Source organism: Gallus gallus, chromosome 1, assembly GCF_016699485.2.
Source record: "Gallus gallus isolate bGalGal1 chromosome 1, bGalGal1.mat.broiler.GRCg7b, whole genome shotgun sequence".
NCBI classification, from domain to species: Eukaryota; Metazoa; Chordata; class Aves; order Galliformes; family Phasianidae; genus Gallus; species Gallus gallus.
The window spans coordinates 167,302,571-167,323,983 of record NC_052532.1 but is presented as its reverse complement, the minus strand read 5'-3'; the positions used below and the strand labels follow the sequence as shown (position 1 = coordinate 167,323,983).

The 21,413-nt window shown below is 46.2% G+C and overlaps 1 protein-coding gene across 11 annotated transcripts in view; it reads left to right on the top strand.

Annotated features, from left to right (window-relative positions):
• Nucleotides 1-21,413, top strand: part of TSC22D1 (TSC22 domain family member 1) — a 78,509-nt gene that overhangs the window by 55,179 nt on the left and 1,917 nt on the right. For 3 of the 11 annotated variants that reach the window (NM_001397703.1, XM_046912387.1, XM_046912472.1), the window contains one exon: nucleotides 21,335-21,386. In NM_001397703.1, the coding sequence (NP_001384632.1) occupies nucleotides 21,335-21,386 (52 nt within the window). Of the gene's footprint in view, nucleotides 1-848; nucleotides 12,124-18,999; nucleotides 19,902-20,971; nucleotides 21,205-21,334; nucleotides 21,387-21,413 lie in introns of those variants that run through there. The other 8 variants (XM_046912419.1, XM_046912377.1, XM_046912450.1 and 5 more) reach the window with 8 other exon arrangements.

The following is a 21,413-nucleotide window of genomic DNA, read 5'->3' as shown; positions in this document are numbered from 1 at the left end:
AACTCCATAATTCGAGGTTTTATGTGGTGTAAACTTAGGAGTGCAGCTACAGCCCAGCAGGCTATCAGAGGAACGACACTGTACAAGAGAAGACAAAGTCATGGATTTCTTGGGGAAAAAAAAAGTAGGCTTTGGAGCTCAGAAATAACAGCACAAAGTGAAGGAAGCGGGCAGAAAACACTGTGATTGTGCACAACTTGGGTTCTTGGTTTTAATTTTTTTATTAAGCCCAGCTTAGGAAGGAGTGAGTCGGCGAAGGGATGGCCGTGCTCCTTTGTGATCCCATAGGATGTCAGCCTGACAGGGTTCAGGAAGAGCTGGGCCAGTGCTCAGCCATAGGGTTGGATTTTTGGTGGCCCTGTGAGCAGCCAGGTTTTGGGCTCAGTGATCCTTGTGGGTCTGTCCAACTCGAGACATTGTGATGCAAGCTCTGCTGGCGTATGGTGCCCTGGTGTAATGTTGCTTGAGGGGCATTTGAGCTTTTGGATGACTGTATACGTGTGCTTCTATGCAGTTAGTTGATAGAAGTAGGTATTGGTAGCTATAATGCTGTTTTTTCCTTGTTTTCAGCAGCAAATCTGTTTTGCGCTTCTGTGCGATGATGGTGGTTGTTTGACCTTATTAGGGATCGATTCTTCCAGAGGCCTGCTTCAGGATTTTCTGTTTAAATTTCATTTATGCCTGGCTTTTCCCTTTGAAGCTGCTCAGCATCGGACCTGCGGGAGGAGCATTGCCTCCCCAAGCCCCCAGACCCCAACAGGAGGGAGGGAAGCAGCAGAGAGGGGGGAGGCACAGCTCCAACAAGGCAGGGCTGGCTTATTTATAGCTCAGGCTGCAGTACCAGCAGCGTAGTGTATTTGAACAGAATTCTCTTAGGTATGATGCTCTTGAAGCAGTCTTAATTATTGCTGCAGTTGAATAACGCTCCCAAATGATATGATGCTTGGGGGAAAAATAGGTGAGTGATCTTATCTGTGCTGATACGGCTTTATCTCTCTTGTTTCAGGTTCCCAGCTGTAAGCAAGGAGGCTTTGCTGACAGTGTGCTTGTAGAAGTGAATTGCAGGATGTCAGGAGGCCTTCGGGGGCGGCTCAGTGCGGGCAGAGCTCAGCTGTGCTGCAGTGAGACCAAGGGCTCGCTGGTTACATAAGCTGTGTGCACTGCTGATTCCTGTTTTTGTGCTGTGTGCTGTACAGGGAGCATGAAAATATGCGCCTTACCTCTTCGGTTCTCCTCAAACGTTCTGCACATGGTCAAAGGGGATAGGCTCCTGTTTTAATATATAAGCTGCGTGGTTATTTTATGTGCTTAGTGAGATCGCACGTAATTTTATTGTGCTACAAAATCCAGCTGGTGCAGAAGTAAAGAATAACCCCCCCCCCCCGAAAGCTGGCTTTGTACATTTAGTGGATTGTTCATCTGCAGCAAAAATAGATATTTTTTTCCTTTGCTTTTTTTGGATGGTGATGTGTGATGTTCCGTAGGCAGCCAAGCTGTTACATAACGTGGGCCTCGAAGGAGAAAGCAGCAGCCACTCGCCATCAAAAACAGAGTAAGAATGGGTTTCATGGCATAGCGTTTAATTCTAGTAGGAGCTTTCTTTTAAACACACGAGCAGCAGTTTTTGACTGAAGGCTGGCTAATTTCGTCTTTATTTGGGTTGACGAGGAAACAATTGAGGCTAATGATGAAACAGAATGAGGACTACAAGGTAGTTCCTTCAGATAGCTTTTCCTACTTGATTTAACAAAGGTCTGGGTCTTTAAAAAACAGAATCCAGCTCTTTGGAGCAGCTGAGACCGCTGTTGAGTTGAGTGTAAGAAATCTGAGTCTAAAATGGCTTTGGGCTTAGGATAACAGGGAATTATTCCCTCTTGTTACCTTTGGCTTTTTGAAAGGTGCCAAATGGATCTGTTCTTGCAGGCTCTGTGCCTCAACCCTTCACACAGTGGTTGTATTTAAAAACAACAACAAAAACAAATGTCCAAAACAAATTCTTTTCTCCATGCTCTGTGGAGACATCAGCAGCTCAAGTGATTTATGCATGCTTGGTATCCATTGCCTTCCCTTCTGCTCTTTGCCTTTCGCTGCCTTTGTGCTTGCAAGGTGACTGCTGAATGTGCCTCCTGGGGGTGGGAGGGAACACCTGGGAAATTCAGTGTCAGCCCACTAAACTGGGGGGAAAGGACACAGAGGAGAGTGTGGAGATAGGCTGACAGCCAGGAGAACAAAGCAGAGGAACAGCAAAGGTGTGACTCAGCTCCTTCCACAAAGGGCATCATCTTCAGTTACCTTGCAGAGTGCCATTAGGTACTGTGCTTGATGGCTTTACCTATTAGAGGTTTCACTTGAGCTTCCCTTTCAGAGTTTAAATTATACTGGACAGTGGCAGGGGGAAAAACTGCTTCATAGGAGGGGAGGTTTTCTTAAAGTCTTATCTTACTGTAGGTAGTATAATTTTGTTGGGCTGCTTCCATGTGTAGTGAGGAGAGCAGCACGGGCAATGCCTTAGGCTGGGCTCAGCCCTCAGCCCATCTGACCTTGCCTGTGCTGAAGTAAGCTTTGGGAAACATTTATTGATATCAGTATATTAATTTATTTCAGCAATATCGCAAGCAGACCTTTTTTCTTTTAACTGTGGGCTTATCTTGTCCTTGACAGGACAAGGGGGAATGGTTTTAAACTAAGACAGGGGAGATTTAAGTTAGATGTTAGAAAGACGTTTTTCACCCAGAGGGTGGTGATGCACTGGAACAGGTTGCCCAAGGAGGCTGTGGATGCCCCATCCCTGGAGGCATTCAAGGCCAGGCTGGATGTGGCTCTGGGCAGCCTGGTCTGGTGGTTGGCGACCCTGCACATAGCAGGGGGGTTGAAACTTGATGATCATTGTGGTCCTTTTCAACCCAGGCCATACTATGATTCCATGATCTTGACAAATCACAGAACTATTAAGGTTGAAAAAGACCTCTAAGATCATCCAGTCTGTCAGCCCATCACCACCATGCCCACTAGACCATATTCCTAAAAGGTTCCTTTAAATGGACAGGCAGTGTTAACAAACCTATGGATTTTTAGTAAAAAAAATGACTGGATAATATTAGTGTTAATGCCTTTCTTTAGGAAGGCAGAGATGATTCAGTCACTTGTCACATAACCTTGAAATATTCAGCAAGCTTAATTTTCCTCATACTTGCTGTTTTGTTTCTGTTAACAGCGACAGCTTCAATGATAATTTTTTTTTCTCTCTTTTGCTGTTCTTTCTACCTGTTTTTCTACTTACCTTCTTTGGAATGCGGCTCTTAACTGTTCTGATAATCTTCTGACATGGATAAATATTAGTCTGTTGATATCAATATTTACTGAGCATACCTGCTGCTTGGCAGTGTGCTATGAATCTTTAATCAGATGTTGCATGCATTTAGCTGCAGACTGGGAAAGGGCAATCCCCTGCCATGATGAGCATCGTTAGAAGAGAAGATTAGTCAGGGAGATGCCCTGAATGTTTCCTTCCTTATCTGCTTTTTTTTTCTCTTCATAGCCTCCTTCTCCCACCCCCTCCTTTCAAAACAGTCTAATGTGCTCTGGAGGACTTTACCCTGACAGTGTAGATGGTGTAAGTGAGGAAGAGGAAACCAAACCTGCCTAGAATGAATAACGTCTATATGTTTGCTCTTTCCCTCTGTCAGCCTCTCGTTTCTGCCCTCACTTCTGTCCCATCCACGTGGTACGTAGCACAAAGTGCTTTTGATAGACTAGTTTTGCCATTGGATCCAATGCAAAGGAGAAGGCAAGAACACCTCAGCAGAAGCTTTCACATGCAACAGATTCGAGCCCACTGAGAAATACAATAGCGGAATACATTGATGGAGTTGAGAGGAAAAGAATGTTATTTAACTTGTCTTGTTAGCTATGTTTGTGTCTCTTATAAAACACAGAGTTCAGCTTCTGTCAATGGAAAGCTTGTTGACATGAATGCCTGAGCAGATCGCTTCCCTGGCCTTAGATCTGTAGGTATGTACCTACAGGGATAACTGCAAATGTTTGATGGGATATCGAACTGTTCAGCGAAGGGGAAAATAATAAACTTGGAAACAAGAACTCTTAGTTCTTATAATTTGATAAATTGATATTCAGAAGCCAAAAGCACGGAGGCTTTTGGAATGCATTTAGAACCTATAATCCTTACGTCAGGTTTATTTTTATTGAGTGTTATGAAGTGATAGCCGTTATTAACTTAAATCAGAATGGAAATGTGTTTGTAAGCTTTGTATCTGCCTCCCCATGGAAACGCCTGCTCTCTCCCCCCCTCCCCGTGGAATTAAGATGATGCTGTATTATGTGGAGCTCACACAGTGCTGTTCTCTTGAAAATCCTGTGCTTGCTGTGCCTAAATAGGTTGTGATTATGAAAAAAAAAACAAGTGTAGGCTGGCTTTTAGCTTCTAATTGCTGCCCTGTGTAACCCACCTCCACTGAAGGACGGCAGCTGCTGTGTTAAGCCCAGGGCTGCTGGTGTGGGGCTGACCTGCACCTCCTGGCTGCCAAAATAGGCTGCAAGAGGGGTTTATGTGTGTGGCTGTGCAGTGCTGGACAGTGTGGGCAGAGCTCTGTGAGGCATTTTGGGATGAGCTGTGCAAGCATTGGCCCTTTCTGGTGGGATAAGCAGAGCCATTCAGAGGTCCTGGCTGACATAACCTGAGGTATCAAAAGTATAATGGCTGAAGTGTTTCTTTAGGATTGGTGCATGAACTAAGGAGTTGCAGTAGGCTCGATGTTTCTGCTCACTTAGAGAAGGGAGACAGAGTAGTGTGCTTGTATTTTTTATTTAGCTCTCACTGTAAGACAGTGATGTCACAGTGCTGGGTAATGAATTGAAGCCCTGCTCTGCCAAGGGAAATTGCAGGGCTTTGGCAACCGCTTATCGTAGATTTAGTTTCTTAATCCTTCCTTTCCTATATTTTGCCTTTCCCAGAAAAATCTGGAGTTTTCAGAATTGTTCTATTTTTTCCGCCGTTGCATTAAATGTACTAAAAAATAACATCCCCGTTACCTTTCTTCTGGGTATTTTTAGCCCATAATTCCTTTATCCTCTTCACTCCCACATGCAGTTCCTGACCCTTCTGTCTTTAATGCCTTGCTCTCCTTGCTATTTTCTCTGTCCACATCTTCTCCCTGTTCCTTCCCTGCTTCCATTTGCCTTTTTATGTCTATTTTCCTGTCCCATTGTTATGCCTTTCTTCAGTTCATTAGCATGTTTTTCTTGTCTGTAGCTAGCTGTTTTTTTCTATGATACTATTAATGTTTAATTTCATTCCAAATACAACTTTTCATTTTGCAGTCTCATTCATAATAGTGCATATAAAGATAATCCCTCATCCTCTGTGAGATACAGTAATACCCTTGTAAATCTTCATGCATTCAGCTCCCCAGAATGACCTCCATGGAATTACAGATCATCCCAAATGGGAAGGGACCCATAAGGATATTGGAGTCCAACTCCTGGCTCCATACAAAAATGCGATTACAAATACAACCTTTCATTTTGCAGCCTCATTCATAATAGAGCATATAATCTCTTCTTCTCTGTGAGATACAATAATACTGATTATGGTGCTTTGGTTGTGCTGTAGCAAGGCCTGACTGCAACACCTGCGCTGCTGATGCCTGGGTTCCTTGAGGTGAAAGGCAGCACTTAACTCTGATTTAGACATCGGTGAGCTTGTTTTAGCTGCATCTCACCTTGCAGAGCCTCCGCCCTAAATGAGGAAGGATCAGGATGGCAGAGTTGTGAGGAGAGGCTACTAACAGCTCCCTGCCTGTGAAGGCAGTGTGGCAGAGCTCTCCCCCCCCACCCCTCCTTTGGTCTCAGCAGCTTCTCGGAAATATTAGAGGTCACTCTGCAGCTGCTGAGCTTGCCATGCTGGAGGGGGATTACTGCTATAGGAACTCATGCCTGTGCGGTGGCACGGAGGTGATGCTGCACTGCTTGGCCTCTGTAAGGTTGGCTTCTTGAAAATGTTTTGCCAACCTCTGAGAGCCTCAGCAGTTTGAGTCTGAGCTGCTGCTTGAGCAGGGTCTGAAGGAAAGGGAAAGTTCCTTTGTAATGGAACTGTGGTGCTGTGAGTTCTACTGAGTGCTCAAGTAATGTCAGATCTGATTTAGTTTCACGAACCTCCTGGTATCCAGGACTATTTGTCATTGGTTACTGCTAGCTCACACCCAGTGATGCACCTGAGTTAGAGGCTGTGAATGTTTTGGGTACTGAGATGCAACCTTTGCTTCCTCATAGATCAAAAAGCAAATAGGTACATTTTGCTGGGGGAGTGCCTACTCCAGTCTAGCTGGTATCCATAAATCCTTCATTATTGGTTTTGTATTCAGCTGATGTAATATGCCAAATAAATTGACGATCCCCTGCAGCAAAAAGACCGTGTCAGTCTGTTAATCAGAGTCCTCATTAATCAGAGATGCTGCTGGCTTGAGTTTCACGGGTGCCAGGGACAGCTGATCTCCTGGGCTGGATGGGGTTTGATAAAAAATATAAAGCATGCCTAGAAGAGCAAATTAATTCTGTGCTATTATAAGGCTCATCTTTAACTCAAAGCCTTACCTTACTTATCACTTGGTGGCTAGCAAGGAGTTAAAAGACTATTGCTAGGATCCACAGCTGGGATGTTAATAGTCAAAGACACAGTTCTCTGGGGGGGGGGGGAAAGGCTGCTTAGGGGTGAACAGAAACGAGTCTCTTTCTGTAATAGCGGTTTATAACATCAGCTCGAAACACAAGGATAGCAAAGGTGCAGCCATGGCTTTGCTGCTGGCATTTGGAACGAGGCACTGCCCAGGCTTGGCATCCACACGCTTGTCTTTCACTTCAGTGCCAATGTGCAGCCTCTTGTGCTTTTTCAGTTCTTCTCATCAGCTTCATTTCCCTTGATATTTCTGCATGCATTTCTTCACTGCTGGGTACTAATGAATGTTTTCTGAAGTCAGGTTTGTTTGTGTGCTGCTGTCTCTGCTGAGCAGCCTTGCGGAACACACCGTGCCGAAGTGCACCATGAGAATTGATCGAGGTGTGTAGTGGGAACCAAGCATAAAAAATGCATAAATTGTGATGCAAATGGTATCTAGAACACCTCTTACAAGCACTGCAAGTTCATTGCATTATGTTTTTCTAGCTTCTATAGTAGCGTTCTCTGGAAGCTGTTGTAATCACACAACAGAGTTTGGAGATCCAAAGTGGTGGCTTCTATCAGTCTTACATCACTGTTTTAGTGATCATTAAAACTCTTGAATATATTAAGGACTGTAGGTCCTGTAATTTAAGAACTTTGAGAAGGGCTGGAATGCTTTGTTAGGGGTACGTTCTGCTTGAACAGGCACCAATATTCACGTCAGAATTTGAAATTCCTCCTTACTTTGCTGCTTCGTATCAAAGCTAATATATATATTTTTTTACCATAGTGCTGCAGTGTAAAGATTAGCTGGCTTTTATTTAGTGAGTTACTTCTGCAGTTTCCTATGGTAAAGTCTGGATTATCAGGGCTGTCTCAAAGCACTCCCTGATACATGGAAGACAAACCAAACCCGCACAGTGTTTACTCCCCGGCATGGGGCAGCTAACTCGCTGATGTGTGATGCGCCCAGGGATCAGCGCCTGAGTGCTGAACTTCATTCGGACTGACATAAACTGTAAGTGTTGCTGGCTGAAGGCCAGATTAATTCACTTAGGTTGAATCCAAACTGAGGCTGCTGTATTTTTTTTTTTTTTTAAAGCAAAACTGTTGAGGGAGTACAGCAAGCGAAATACCTTGATACGCTCTGCCTCCTCCCCTTTGGGTATTGCAGCTACTGGGGGGAGGCTAGGTACCCTGATGCGATCACGCATGAAATCTTGTTGTTTTTTGTTTCATTAAATGCTAAAACTTATCCGTATCTGACATCCTGGTGTACCCACAGTGATAATTCATCTGTGCGCAATCTGTCACTTTATATAACAGCCAGAATGGTTCAGGACAAAGGAAGGAAAGCATAGCTTGGTGCTGAATTCTTGAATGTGACAGGAGAAGAAAGAAGATCCTTGTACTTTGGGCTTCTTTTTTCAGTTGCAGCTAGAGGCTATTTTTCAAAGCAGTAAAAACGTTCCGTCACTTAGTTAATCCAGTTGACTTACAATTTCTTTGTGGTTTCTATTACCTGTAAGTTGTTGACCTACACATAACTGAGCAATATTTTTAATTACTTGCGTAACCAGAATCGGGAAATTTATGGGAATGGTTGCAAGGGAAATCAGTTATTGGAATACCTCCCTCTGAAGCAGTGATGTTTTAAAATTTAATTTGGTCTCAGCCCAGTAACTGACAAAGCAAATCCTTCGCTATTTTTCTTGGAGGCGGTGAATCGAACCTATAAAACTCCTTTGGGTCACAAATGCCCCAAATAAAAAAGGTGATGCTTTGGGATGATGAACTTTTGCTTTGGAATCGGGAGTAAAGAAACAGTTTTACTTGTAATAACTGGAGAATTAGTCTCAAATGGAGCTTGTGAGTGTCGCCTTACTGTGAAGCTGTCAGCACAAATAGGGCTGAAGCATGAGGGAAGGCATGCAGCGTTATAAGAGATGGAGCTGCCTGTGGCTCCCTTTTGTGAGCCCAGCAGCATAGCTGCTTTTCTGCTGGACAAAGCAGCTGAATGTATTCAGTAGTCCTGCATCATATGTGTGCATATATTATAACTATATAAAGATATATTATCTATATATATAAAAATGTGTATCTTTGTGTGTATATAACATCTATTTTTTTTCAAACTGACTCTACCATGACTTTTAATAATCAGAGCAAATCTTAATATAAGCTCACAAGAAGGAGGATGATGACAAGATAACTTTTACAGTATCCTTTTATTTGTGTGGGCATTAGTTGATGGTACATATGGCTGTTTATATTTCATGAATTATATTTAGCACTTAAAGGTTGGCCTCTGAAAAATGGATTTTTTAGAGCTAACACGTCATGATCCTTCTGGCTATTAAGGAAATCCAAGTTTGAGTCAGAGCTGCAGAGGAGCTAAGCAATGTCTGGGTGAGATGTGCATAACTTACTGGACCTGGATTGTAGTGGTCTTGGCGTAGCCCTACGATGATGGAGCGCCTGTTCAAGAAACATCTTGGAACAGGAAAGGGAGAAGCAGAGACCATTCAAGTAAAAGGTTAAGAACACTGCATTCATCTCTTTTCCATGCCAACATACTTGTAATGCGTATTTCTTTGCTAAGGCACTCTGAAGAACATCTGTGACCACAGTGCTTATAGAGATGGGCTGTCTTCATTGGTGGTATCAACGGTGCAACATTAGAGAGAAGAATGCAGGCAGCACAGATGGCAAGAAGAGTGTTGAAGTTTGTAAGAAGGGCAGCTTGAAATCTGAAGCCTTTGAGTCTTGGTGCAGTTCTGTGGGGTATGGATTCAGCCAAGCCCCACCTGCCACTGATGGCAACCCTACCATAAGCTGTGTGGGTCACAGAGTTGGGAAGGGAGGCTGTAGGATAATTGCCCAGAGATGTGGTGGATGCCCCATAGAGTCATTAAGGCTGGAAAGGACCCCTAAGATTATCTAGTCCAATTGTGCACCTACCACTGATATTGCCCACTAAACTAATGGTCTTTAGTACCATCCGTGGAGACACTCAACATCGGACTGGACTGGACTTTGAGCAACCTGATCTAACTGTGGGTGTCCCTGTTCATTGCAGGGGATTGGACTAGATGACCTAAAAGGGTCCCTTGGAACTCAAACAAGCTTGTGATTCTATTCTGCGATACATAAGGCAGTGTCTGATTCATTAGTTCCTGTGCTAAGCATCTTGCTATGAAAAGATACGTATGGATGTCACTTAAGCTGTAACTTCCATCTTAGTTCAGCTTTCTGGAATCAGTTTTGAACGTTTCTCTAGTCAGCTTGATACTTCAGCTTGCTAAAGAAAGAAATATTTCATCTTGACTGTTGAAGAAATTCGACAATCCTAAGTCAAACTTTCTCATCCTTACAGTTATTGATGTCAATCATTGTTGACTCCTTTGTTCCCAGTTTACTGCTGAAAGTCCAGCTACTTCTACAAATTATTCCATCTCTTTTTTTATGCATTTGTACCATGTTAGTATTCACTTGAAGCTTTTGAAGGTAGATTCGTGCTTTCAGAGCAAGCAGCATTTTGGTAGTGCCTTTATACCTTACTGCTGCTTCTCTGGAGATGGAGGTACAATGCTCTGCAATCTGACTGATCCTACCTAAATGGGTTTTTGGTGGGAGTGCAAGGAGGAAGCACAAGTTTGCCATGGCTGTTCCTATTTAAATGCTGTGGTGAGGAAGACAGACTTGGTGTAATGAGAGAAAAACAAATATTTTGAAGTGTGACTTGCCTATTTCAATCAGCTTGGCATACTTTGAAAGAAACATGATGCCCTGTCCTTACAAGCAAGGCTTACAGGTTCTGGGAAGACCAATTAGAAGTATTCTGCACTGTTTCACACGACAGCTCTGATGCCACTTTAACTTATCTGAGCTCGCTCTTGGCTTTGGGAACGAGCAGCTAATCCTCCCTCTGGCCAGACCAAGGTGTTATTTCTGTTGATTTGCTTTCTTTCTGGTTCCTAGCCAAAACACTGCCTTTATATGATGGCTGGGTTTGCTGGTGCAAATAGGTGGGGTTGGGCTTCCCCCTTCCTGTCTTTCCCTTCCCTGTCCCTCCTCTGTTGCCATAAGTCATCTCTTCAGTGTCACAGCAAGGCAGAGCAGAAATGCAGCTAAATAACAGATAGCCATGCCCTGAGCCAACTTGCTTGGCCCTTCCTTTTTGTTTATTTGCAATACAAGACAAACCTATTGGAAGTGCATCTGATACTGCTTTAGCAGTCAGAGGTGAGCCCAAGTAACGTTTGCGAGGTTTGATTTCTGGTGTTGCCCCTCCATTTTTGTGCCTTCCATCTGATTGAGGTGCGTATCATCAATGCCCAATGTCCCTGTGCTATGGGGGTTCTTGCTGTTGTGCCTTCAGTAGCCTGTGATTTCTGCACAGAGGATAATGTCTGGCAGTAAACTTCAGTTTGCAGTGCAAGCTTTCATTGTAACAGAGGAAGTGTGCTGAATGTCCCTGTTCATTGCAGGGGAGTTGGACTGGATGGCTTTCAGAGGTCCATTCCAGCTCTAAGGATTCTATGACTATGAGTCAGGGTTAGATGGTGGTAGCTGCACAGGTAAGTTTGTAGTCAGCTTGGTGTTAGATTTGTACCATAAGGCACTAACGTTCCTTACGGTGATGTATTTCTGTAAGGAGGGATGTTCAGCATTCAGTTGAGCATTGAAGCATTGATACACAGCTTTGCCCAAGAGATGAGTCGTCTTTATCTGGTCTGCAGAAGGCTCAGTCACATCGTGTCTGTATCTGTCATCCATAGTGCTTGTGGTGATAGCAGGGCTGGGATTTGCCTGGGCAACGCATTATTTGGAGGGGCTGACCCAGTACTGTTAGTTCCTTGCCTAATTACTGTTGTCATTAAGTGCTGGATCTTTGAGAAACGGTGTAGCTCAGCTGTTTCTCTCAGCAGTGGTAGCAACCTGTAGCAATTACCATCTGCTTTACGGAACGTGGGAGCTGGCTGCATTAGAGAAATTGGCACTGCTGCAAGCAGATGCGTTGCTCTGAGACGTGAAAACCTCATGGAGAAGATTTTAATCGCTCTTGAAGCTTTATGTAACAAAATCACGTGATCCTGAGATCTGTGCTGTCGTCACCGTTTGCCCTTCTTGTTTTTGTTGATCGTGACCAACCACTATTAAACTGTGCCAACTTTGAATAGAAGCAAGTGGGTAATCTTTAACGGGCAGAGCTTTGTGATTCTTGAAAGTGCTGCAGAGCTCAGCACTCGCGGTTAATAGTGGAATGCTAATGCTAATCTCACGGCTGCCAAGGATTGAAAGGTATTTCTTCAGGCTGTGGCTCTGGGAAAGCTAATCAGCAGGTACTAAATAGATACATCAATGAAAGTGACATTTCTCCAGAAACGGGGCTGTGGCAGAATAACCATGAAAGTGTTATTCTTGGAGCTGCAGCAACACCTCAAGAGGTATTTATGATTTTAGATGCTTGGTTTACTTGTCTCTCTTCTATTATCGCAGTGGTTACTTAAGCTACTTTCTTTGAGCAAGTACGTAGAAATGCTTCTTCTAAACTTTAGTGCTTGGCACTTGTTAAAACCATTTCCAACTACATTACTGGTTAAGAGTGCTGTGCCATGCAGAGTGGTTTACTTATTTACCAGCCTTGAAAAATCTTTACTGTCACGTACTCCAAGTTTAGTTGTCAGCCTTCCTTTAAATGCTTGGAAAGGTGATGAAATACAGCTTGCTCTTCTGCAGGTGATGTTTGTTAACCTTCTTTTGCACATAATGAAACGTGCGATGCATGTTTTATTTTGATCTGATACCTTTTAGCATTTGAAAGAGATACGTAACTCGGAGAATGGGAAGAGCTGCTTTATAGCGCTGATCTAAAATACATGGTGTGGGGAAAAAACACCTCACTTTGCACGTTGCACAGTTGTGTGCACAAAAGGCAAACAGCCTTCAGTGGGAGGAAGCACAGAATGTGTTCCTCATAGCTTCAGACCTCCGCGCTGGTGCTCTTGTTATGCCACACCTTGCTCTCAGAAATCTCTGACAGATAGTTAATGCGTTTCGCCTTGTCACGCTGTTTGTGTGAGTGCCTGCAGAGAATGGCTTTCCTCTGTGAACGTTGCCTTCTTACAAAAATAGACATTCATACCTTGGCAAGCCTCCTTTTTAAGTTTTAATTCTTTACCGTGGCTGACAGTTTGTGAAAATGAACTTTCAAATGGGTGTTCAGCTACGCTACGTTAATTCATCTGGATGCCTGTGGAACCAGTGTCGTGGAAATCTTTTATAATAGCAATTGAAAATAATGACGACGAGTCTTTTATACTTGAGCAATGTGTGTATGCAGCCATAACGTCTGTCACTGTGTTACCCTACAAGAAATGTAGTACTGAGAAGGTGGTTTCCTACCAGGACTCAGTGTATCTCAGTGTGTAGTGAAAACGTGTGCTGGCCAGGCTGGATGTGGCTCTGGGCAGCCTGGTCTGGTGGTTGGCGACCCTACACGTAGCAGGGGGGTTCAAACTCGATGATCATTGTGGTCCTTTTCAACCCAGGCCATTCTGTGATTCTATGGGGTAGAATAGAGGGGTGTGATGTTTTTTGTTTTAGCTTGTCTGTGTTGTTGGAGTGTTTTGCTCTAATTTTCACTGATAGAGATAGCAGTATGCTGTAGCACCTCTGAAGCACACTAGTTTCATACAGGGAGTTTGGATGTTCTCTGTTATTTTTCAGCAGGCCATTTCCTGTTTGCTTCTCATTCTGTTGTTGACTTTCTTTCTCTTGCACAGGCGCTCTGATTGTTTTTCTGGGTTAAGACTATGACTGTCACCATGGGCTGCAAATGAAGGAGAAACTCCTAACCACTTTTGCAGCTGTTCTTGGCTAATATTGCCAAGTACGGTTATTTTCCTTCCCACACTGACCCTACTGAATGTGTAAGCCAAATCCAAGGAAGCATTTGGCCTTCTCCAGGTTAGACACAGCAACTTCTGGGAGGCTGAAGTTGTGTCCAGCTTGCTAGGAAAGAACAATGAATCCCAGGTCTTATTTTGAGTTCTCAGGATGCAACACTCAGTGGTTTTTGGATGTAGGGAGTGCTGAGTGCGGGAGCCAATTCCTGAGTTTGCTAAGGTGTTAACTTGATTAAAATACATGAAAAAATACTGGAGGCAGGAACAAAAGCTTCAGTACGTCTTGTGCCATTATATTTCAATTGCTGTTGTCTGGACTTGAGGATCCTCAGTTTGTTTAAAGTGTACGTCAGTGAAGGGCATCCAGGCTTTGTGGTGATAGGCCCTGTCTGATACCACCATACTTATGGGCTGGTCCTTCCTACTGGGTTTAGAAGGAAGGCTTTAATTCATCATTAGACAGATACTAAGTAGATGCCCTCTAATATGTAAATATAAACCCAAAGATCTGACAGCCCCTTAAATTTCTCTCTTTAATGGGAATTGTTGCCTTTACCTGAACCAGATGTCAGTCCTTCCCAGGATTGTTTCAGAGGCACGCTGACATCTTTCAGTCCATCGGTGTAAGTCAGTTTCCTCACCTCCAATCTCTGATTCATTTCAGTGATTCTTCTTCAGTGGCTTGTTTCAAAATGCTGAGCTCTACAGAAACAGAGCTGAGAAACAGGTTTTGGCAAATGAACTGAAGGCAGGAGCCTACTCAGCTGCACCAGTGCTGCCCTGTGACTCAAACATTCACTTACAAATATTTTTGTTTGTAACTTGTCGTGCCTGCTTGTACTCAACATACTGATTGATGGATCCTTTTGCCTGCCCAGAGCCTCCAGCGTTGGACAGCAGTTGGGAAGAGACAGAGGGATTCCCCTGCTCTGCACCTTGCAGGGCACGAGTGGTGCCTCCCTGGATGGGGAGGCTGCCTGAGATTGAGGAAACGGACCCGGGAGCTGTTTTGAACTAACATGCATGACTAAGTGGGTTGCTCATCTCACCCTTCCGATGCTGGACATGGTTTTGTGTCTGTGGAGTTTTTGTTTGGAGGGTTGTTTTTGAAGCCACAGAGGTTCAAGGTGTCATCTCAATGACTGGTTTCTGGAGGATTATGTAATCCCTTCTGGGTGCCTGCAGCCGTATAGGAAGGAGTTCAGACCTTGCTGTGTACAAAAGGCTCTTCGAATAGCTTACAAAGTATATTTTAGGTAGATATCTACCAGAAAAGTGTCATCAGCAGTGTTGAGGGAATGGAGTGGACTGCTTCATAAGCAGGACACCATTCATAAACTCAGCCAGCTCTGCGCAAAGACGATTACCCAGGTGTTGAATATGTATGAAATAATATGCTGTAATCTTTCCTTCGCAAGTTGTGTATTAAAAGATTAAGTTTATCTTCTGCTGTTTGCAGAATGTCTGGCTCAAGGGTGGCTAAATGTCAGTGCTCAGGGTGCTTCCACAGGTCTCCATCTTCCAGTCTGTGAACTTGAGAGCTTTGTAGGAAGCCCTTCCAGAGTAGCTGTAGGGTACTGGGGAATGCTGAGCCCCATATGAAGGAGAATGAGGTCTGTGGGCTGTACAGGCTTTGTTCTGTAGGTGACGTGGACCTGTGCCAGCTGCTCGCACTCTCTGGCCTGGAAGGGGCTCCAGGGACACATCCAAAATATGCTGAGCTTGCACATCTGTGTTCTGGCTGCTCTTTGGTTCACATGGGGCAGAGCTGCAGGAAAGAAGTGCTGTCATAAAGTGAGCAACCCCACGGAGAAGTCAGGTTGTATCAAAAAAAACTTATCTATCTTCAGTTCATAGTCTTCAGCAGGTATTTTTGCATTCTTCCAAATCGGTATTGCTTCACCATTTATTCCTTGAGCACGGAGAACTGAAATGAAAGTACTATGGGGTTTCTTGCAGTTGTGAGTCAGTGGGACTCGTGCTTCTGAGCCCCTGAAAGTGTGCCCGGAGTGCTTTCCCTGTGCTGGCTGTAGCTGTGCACCCTGATTCTCTGCACTCAGTTCTTCTTGTCCTCATTCCCACAGGAAGGGAAAACAAAAGCACAGGCTGGGCAGGAAAAAGGCATCGTTCAGCAGATGCCTGACTCAGTGATTGATGAGGAGAGCGAGTCTTCAGGGTGCACTGCACTGCGCAGTAAATCTGGTGTTTCTTGCATGTTTGTGGAAATTCCCTCCCGCTTCCTGCGAATGGGTGGAGGTCTGTGGTTTTTGGTTCCTGTAAATGAAAGTTTCCATTCAGGTATAAACATACCAGAGACTGAAGTTTGTGGGAGCATAGGGCATCTGGAGTGAAGCCCTATCGGTGTATCTGCTGAGGAAGAAAAGCAGCATTGAATTCAGCTTGTCTTCAGAAATGGTGCATGGAAGAGAAGTCTGTTGGTGTGCAAGTTGTAGGAGGAACTGTAATCGTCTCTACAACTGACTTTGGTCTCCAGAAGGTATCATGAGATATCTCTGTGTGAAATGCAGGCTTGGTTTCAAGCACTGAATTCAAGTGTTACCATCAAAGGAAAAACAATGTTCCATGAGAAGTACATGCCGGCTGTTAGGCCAAATAACTTCTTCATGAGCGTGACTGAATTATTAACTTGTCTTGGGTTTCCAACATAGCTTCAGGGGGCACAATTAGAAAAACAGGACAGGAGGTGGAAGAAAGAGGAAGGAAAGGATTAGTGGTATAAGAAAAAAAAGTCTGAGGGAGTCAAGGCTTAAGGACAAGGGAGGTGGGAGGAATGAGGTCTGTGCTCCTCTCCACTCAGCACCAGCAATTGCTCCCACAGGTGTGACTTGGCTGTGGCCAGGTGACTTTTCAGCTGCCTGAAGGGAAATGAGCAGTAGGAGTTAAAAACAAACAGATAAACACATTACAGTGGCCCTTGTCAGTTGCTGATGAAATGGGCTGTTTGGTTTTGAAGGTGGTGATGAAATCACAGTGTGTTGTGCCAGCTGGGGTCAGGGGATGTGATGCTGTCCTGGAGACCTGGCCATTCCCCAGCCAGCCCTTGGGATCAGGAGTGCTGTTAAGCATGGAGAACCTGGGCTTTCCAAGCGCTCCTTGTGTCACTGCCAAACCACTTCCTATACTTACCATGGTAGTGAAACTTTAAATTGTGACATTTTCTGACTTTTCCATGGGCGCTGCTTTACAGCACAAACTATTTTTCTCCTCTGCCATCGTGGGGATTGCAGCAGCAAAGCATGAGGTTGTGTGCAGCTTTTTTGTAGTGGGAGAACATTCTTGGATCGGATGTCTTATGTAGAACTTGCAAGGTACTAGCATGGTGGGTGTCTTCCTGCTGCAGTCTCTGGTCAAGAAAGGGACTAAAGGAAGGCTTCTAATTAAAGCAAATATTTTACACTTTGTCATTTTAAGCTTGGATTGCAGAGTTAGTGAAGCCTGTGATTCCCAGACCACGTATTGCTGCAGATGTGTGTACCTTCTTAAAGGTAGGTAGTGTGTAGCAACTGGCTCCAGTTCTGGGACTTGGATTATGATAAACCTTGCTTGACTCTGAGACACTGAAACAGAACCCACTGGATGCCCGTGGGACAGAGTCCTTGTCCCGGCTGTGCTGCTGGTAAATGATCTGTGGGTGAGCTTATGAAATGTCCCAAGTCCCTCTCCCAGCACCAGAGTTGCTGTAAGATGGTTCATATTTTCTTGCAGAGTGCTCTCAGAGCAGTAGGAGTGGATTCTGTCTATATCCCAGTATAATACAAACCTTATCTTTTATTTTGCCAACGTTAAAACGAGTAGATTCATTATAATTCTCTCATTAAAGCAACTGGCTTTGACTTTGCAATTAGTTCCCTGTAAAAAAAAGAAAGAAGATATCCTCAGAGGAGCCCATTGAGCACCACTCCTTGTTCATCTTTTGATCTTCCATGGCTTTCTCCTTGCCTCTGAATGCACCCCGCTGCCTCCCATGCGGTGTGCACAGCAGGATGCCTCTGTGTGAGTACTGCAATCGGAGATGCTGCCGGGTTATTTCCAGCAGCCCAGTGGGACATATGTATTCTTTCCTCTGAATATTTATTTAGCTTTGCTTGCACATCTGGCAGCAACAAAACAAACAAAGCACACACCAAGTACCTCACTTTGCTAGCAGAAGATCCTCTGTAGCTTTCCCCTTTTTTTGTGCGTGTGTTTTTCTTAGGTGTAGCACCAACTTCCTTAGAAACCAAGTTATAGATAGTTATATCTTTATCACACTGTAGGAGAAAAAACAGTTGGAAAAATGGAAGAACTGCTTGGTACTGCTCTGGGTGCTGCTCTGTTTGGAGAGATGGACATAGAAATCTGCAGAAGTCAAACCAGGAGATAAAGTACCTGTTGGCCTTTGGAGCAGAGCAATAAGTTCTCCTTGGCTTGATGTTAAACAAAAATCATAGCTGCAAGTTGGAGGCTGGAAGAAGAAGCTGGCTGAGATTCTGTGTTCTTAATTTAGATTCTCTGAATGTTTTTTTGCTATTATTTCATGGCCCTTAATGTTAATACATATATATATTCCAACTTACTGAGGGGAAAGCCTCTTTGTGCAGCCTCTTCACTCTCTTATCCTCACTGAGATGGGGAAAACATCATGGCCTGCTGGGATAAGTAACCCTTGATGTTAACTGCAGCCACAGTCTCCTCCAAGTTATTATTTTGAGCAGGTTCCTTAAGGTTAATACTTGTAGGGGTTGCTGCTAAGACATAGCTCTGAATCACTGAATATTACAGCAGAATACTACTTTGTCATTTACTGTCCCGTAGAATCCAATTACTGTGGTCTTCTCTTGAGTAATCAACCGAGTTTTCTATTTAACCTTATTAGTTTTTCCGTTGTTTTAGTTGAAAGCTGCAGTCTGCAGGATGTCAGCCTGTCTGTAGGGTGTCAGATGAAGGTGTGCTGTGATGGGATTGCTTGTGTGATTCCTGGTGTGGTCTCTGCAGCACATAGCCTGAAGGTGAGGTGTAGTGGGAGTTCGCTTGCGTGGGATGTTCAGCGGTGGCATCTGAAGGAAGCACCCATTGATGAGGTACTTGGAAGGTAAAGCACTTCATAACGAGCGCCCAGGGTGTGCCAAAGCAGAGCTGTATAGAGACAAAGTGGTTCTGTGCTGCACCTCATTATGTGCTTACAATGAAAAACACTTCAGAAGGAGTGCTTAGCGTGATTACATTGAGACAGGAGGAAATAACTTAATGGGAGCAACAGAGCTAAAACACTGCAAATGGTGAAGTTTGCTAAGAAAAAAGACTATCTTTGGCTGTGGCATATGTTTCAATGTGAGCAGTTAATTTCTTTCTGAATACCATAGCGTGCCTATGAGCTCCATGCTGAGCATCGTGTGAGCTCTGCCACTGCTGAGCACACATCCATCAGCGTGTGCCCATGGATGTGCATCAGGGCAGCCTGGCTGTGCGTGGGAGAGGAGCTCTGCTGAAGGAGCAGGGCCAGCCCTTCTCATTTCTGCAGCCAGGAGGCACATCGTAAGCCCTTGTGGGAGTCTGTGCCTAAAATGCTGCTTTGTGTCCCTGATTGAGGTGTTGGAGATGGTGAGAAGGCTTTGGGTGGCACCACCGTCACCTCCCTCCCTCTCTTCTGGTGCTGTGGGATGGCAGGTGAATCCGAACGGCAGCCTCATGGTGCAGTGTGTGCTGATGGTGCGATGGCAGGAAGGGAGGCAAATCGATGAGCAGGTAAGAAGGGGGGGGGTTGGAGGAGTCTTTGGAGGCGTTAAGGAAAGGTTCTGCCCCAGAGGGCAGTGGGCTGCATAGGGCGGTGGGCACAGCCCTGAGTACCAGAGCTCAAGCAGTGTTTGGATAACGCTCTCAGACATAGGGTTTCAATTCTGAGTGATCCCACGTGCAGCCAGGAGTTGGGCTTTGATGGTCCTTGTGGGTCCCGATATCCCAAATGGGGATATTCTGTGATTCTCTGAGTGCTGTCTCGCTCCTCCTCCCCACCACACGTTTGGGATGGAGGCAGCATGTGTCGTGTTTGCTGTTCCCTGGCTGATTTGGGAGCTTGCTGCTTTCCCAGCCATAAAGGGACACTCGAGGCTGCCTTTTCTATGGGGTGGGCCGAGCAGAACGTGCGTGTGGGTACCCAGTCCTGCTTGCGCAGCTGACAGCTTTGTTGAATCACAGCTCAGGCTTGTAGGCAGCTAAAAATAAAGGAAGGAATTTGCTGAAAGCCCACTGAAGTTAAATGGAATACGGTTAACGCCTTTAAGTGGGAATGGGGCTGAGGATCCGTATCTCCGTCGTTGGTGAGGATTTATTAATACAGATTAGAAGCGGGCAGCGTCGTTTGTTGCTAATTTAGCCCGAGGATGATGTCATTTCGCTGTCATTATTAAATGGCATCATTCCACTTATTTCATAACGATCAATCGCTGTGGCGGCAGCAGCGGCCATCCTAGAATTGCAGCCACGGCTCTATTTTTACACGTGCCAATGAAAGTGCATGCGAATGCCTGCCGCTGTCCTGCAGCAGGGCAGTGGTTCACCCATCATCCCGCCCGACCCCAGAGCAGATGCCGGTGCGGGCAGTAATCTGGGCTGGATGTTGCAGCTCTGCAAGCGCTATATTTGGCCTTAAGGTGATTACTGGGTGCCTTCAGCTTCCTGCTGAGAGCAGCACCTGCGATACGCGCGCAACCGGAGGTGTTGCCCAAGCTCGCTGTAAACTTCCTCGGGTGTTTATTTTTGGCTTTAGTTCTCCTGAGTTCCTGATGCTTGGTGCGGTTTGGAAGGCCGTAGGAGCGCTGTACGCGCCTAAAGCGGAGCAGGTGGGCGCCGTGCGGGCGGGCGGCAGCCCCTCACGCGTGCCCGGCGGAGCGGCCGTGCTGCCGCTGGCCGATAGGTGGCGCTGTCGGCGCGGGAAGGAGCGCGGCCACCACCGCACGGGCCGGGCCGCCGGGCGGGCTTCCCCGCGCCTCCTTACCGTTGGTTGTTTGGTGTTTCTGTAATGATTACTCGTAATACTTCGGGTTGTTGTTTTCCTTAATCCCTTCCATTCTGGCGGGCGGGAACCCGCACGGGAGCCGCTCTCCTTTTCCTGATGCTCCCGGCGTGGGCCCGGCCCCCGCTCCCCGCGTCCGCATCTCCGCGCTCCCCACGCGTGCGGAGCCGGCCCGCGTGGGCGCCGCGGGGCGCTGCCGGCCGGAGCGGGGGGCGGAGGGGGGGCTCTGCCGGTGGGCGGGGCGACGGGCTAATGAGATGCGCGGGGGGGCGGGCCCGCGCGGCGGCTCAGCCAATAGGCGGCGGCGGCCCCGCATAAATTATAGGGGGGGCCGGGATGGCCAGGTTTTGTGCGGCGCGGCGGAGCGCTGACCCCGGAGCTCGCCCAGCGCAGCCCCGCCGCCGGCCGCCCCGCGCAGCCCCGCCGCCGCCCCGCCCCGCGCGTGTGCCCGGGGAGCAGGGCAGCGCTCCCGGCCGCGGTCGCATGAATGCCCAATGTTGTAGACCGGTGGCAATGGATCTAGGAGTTTATCAACTGAGGCATTTCTCCATTTCTTTTCTCTCGTCCCTGCTGGGCACCGACAGCTCCTCCCTGAGGCTCGACAGTAGGTAAATACGCGCCGCGGGCGGGCGGGTGCCTTTGTCCGCGGGGCCGCAGCATCCCGCAGCCCGCGCCCGGATCCGCGTCCCCGCGCCGCCGCTAACGCGCCCCGTGCGCTTCTCTCTGTGTCTCCCGCAGCTCCTCCGGTGCGAGCGTGGTAGCCATCGACAACAAGATCGAGCAGGCCATGGTACGTACCGCCGGGGGGCCGCGGGCT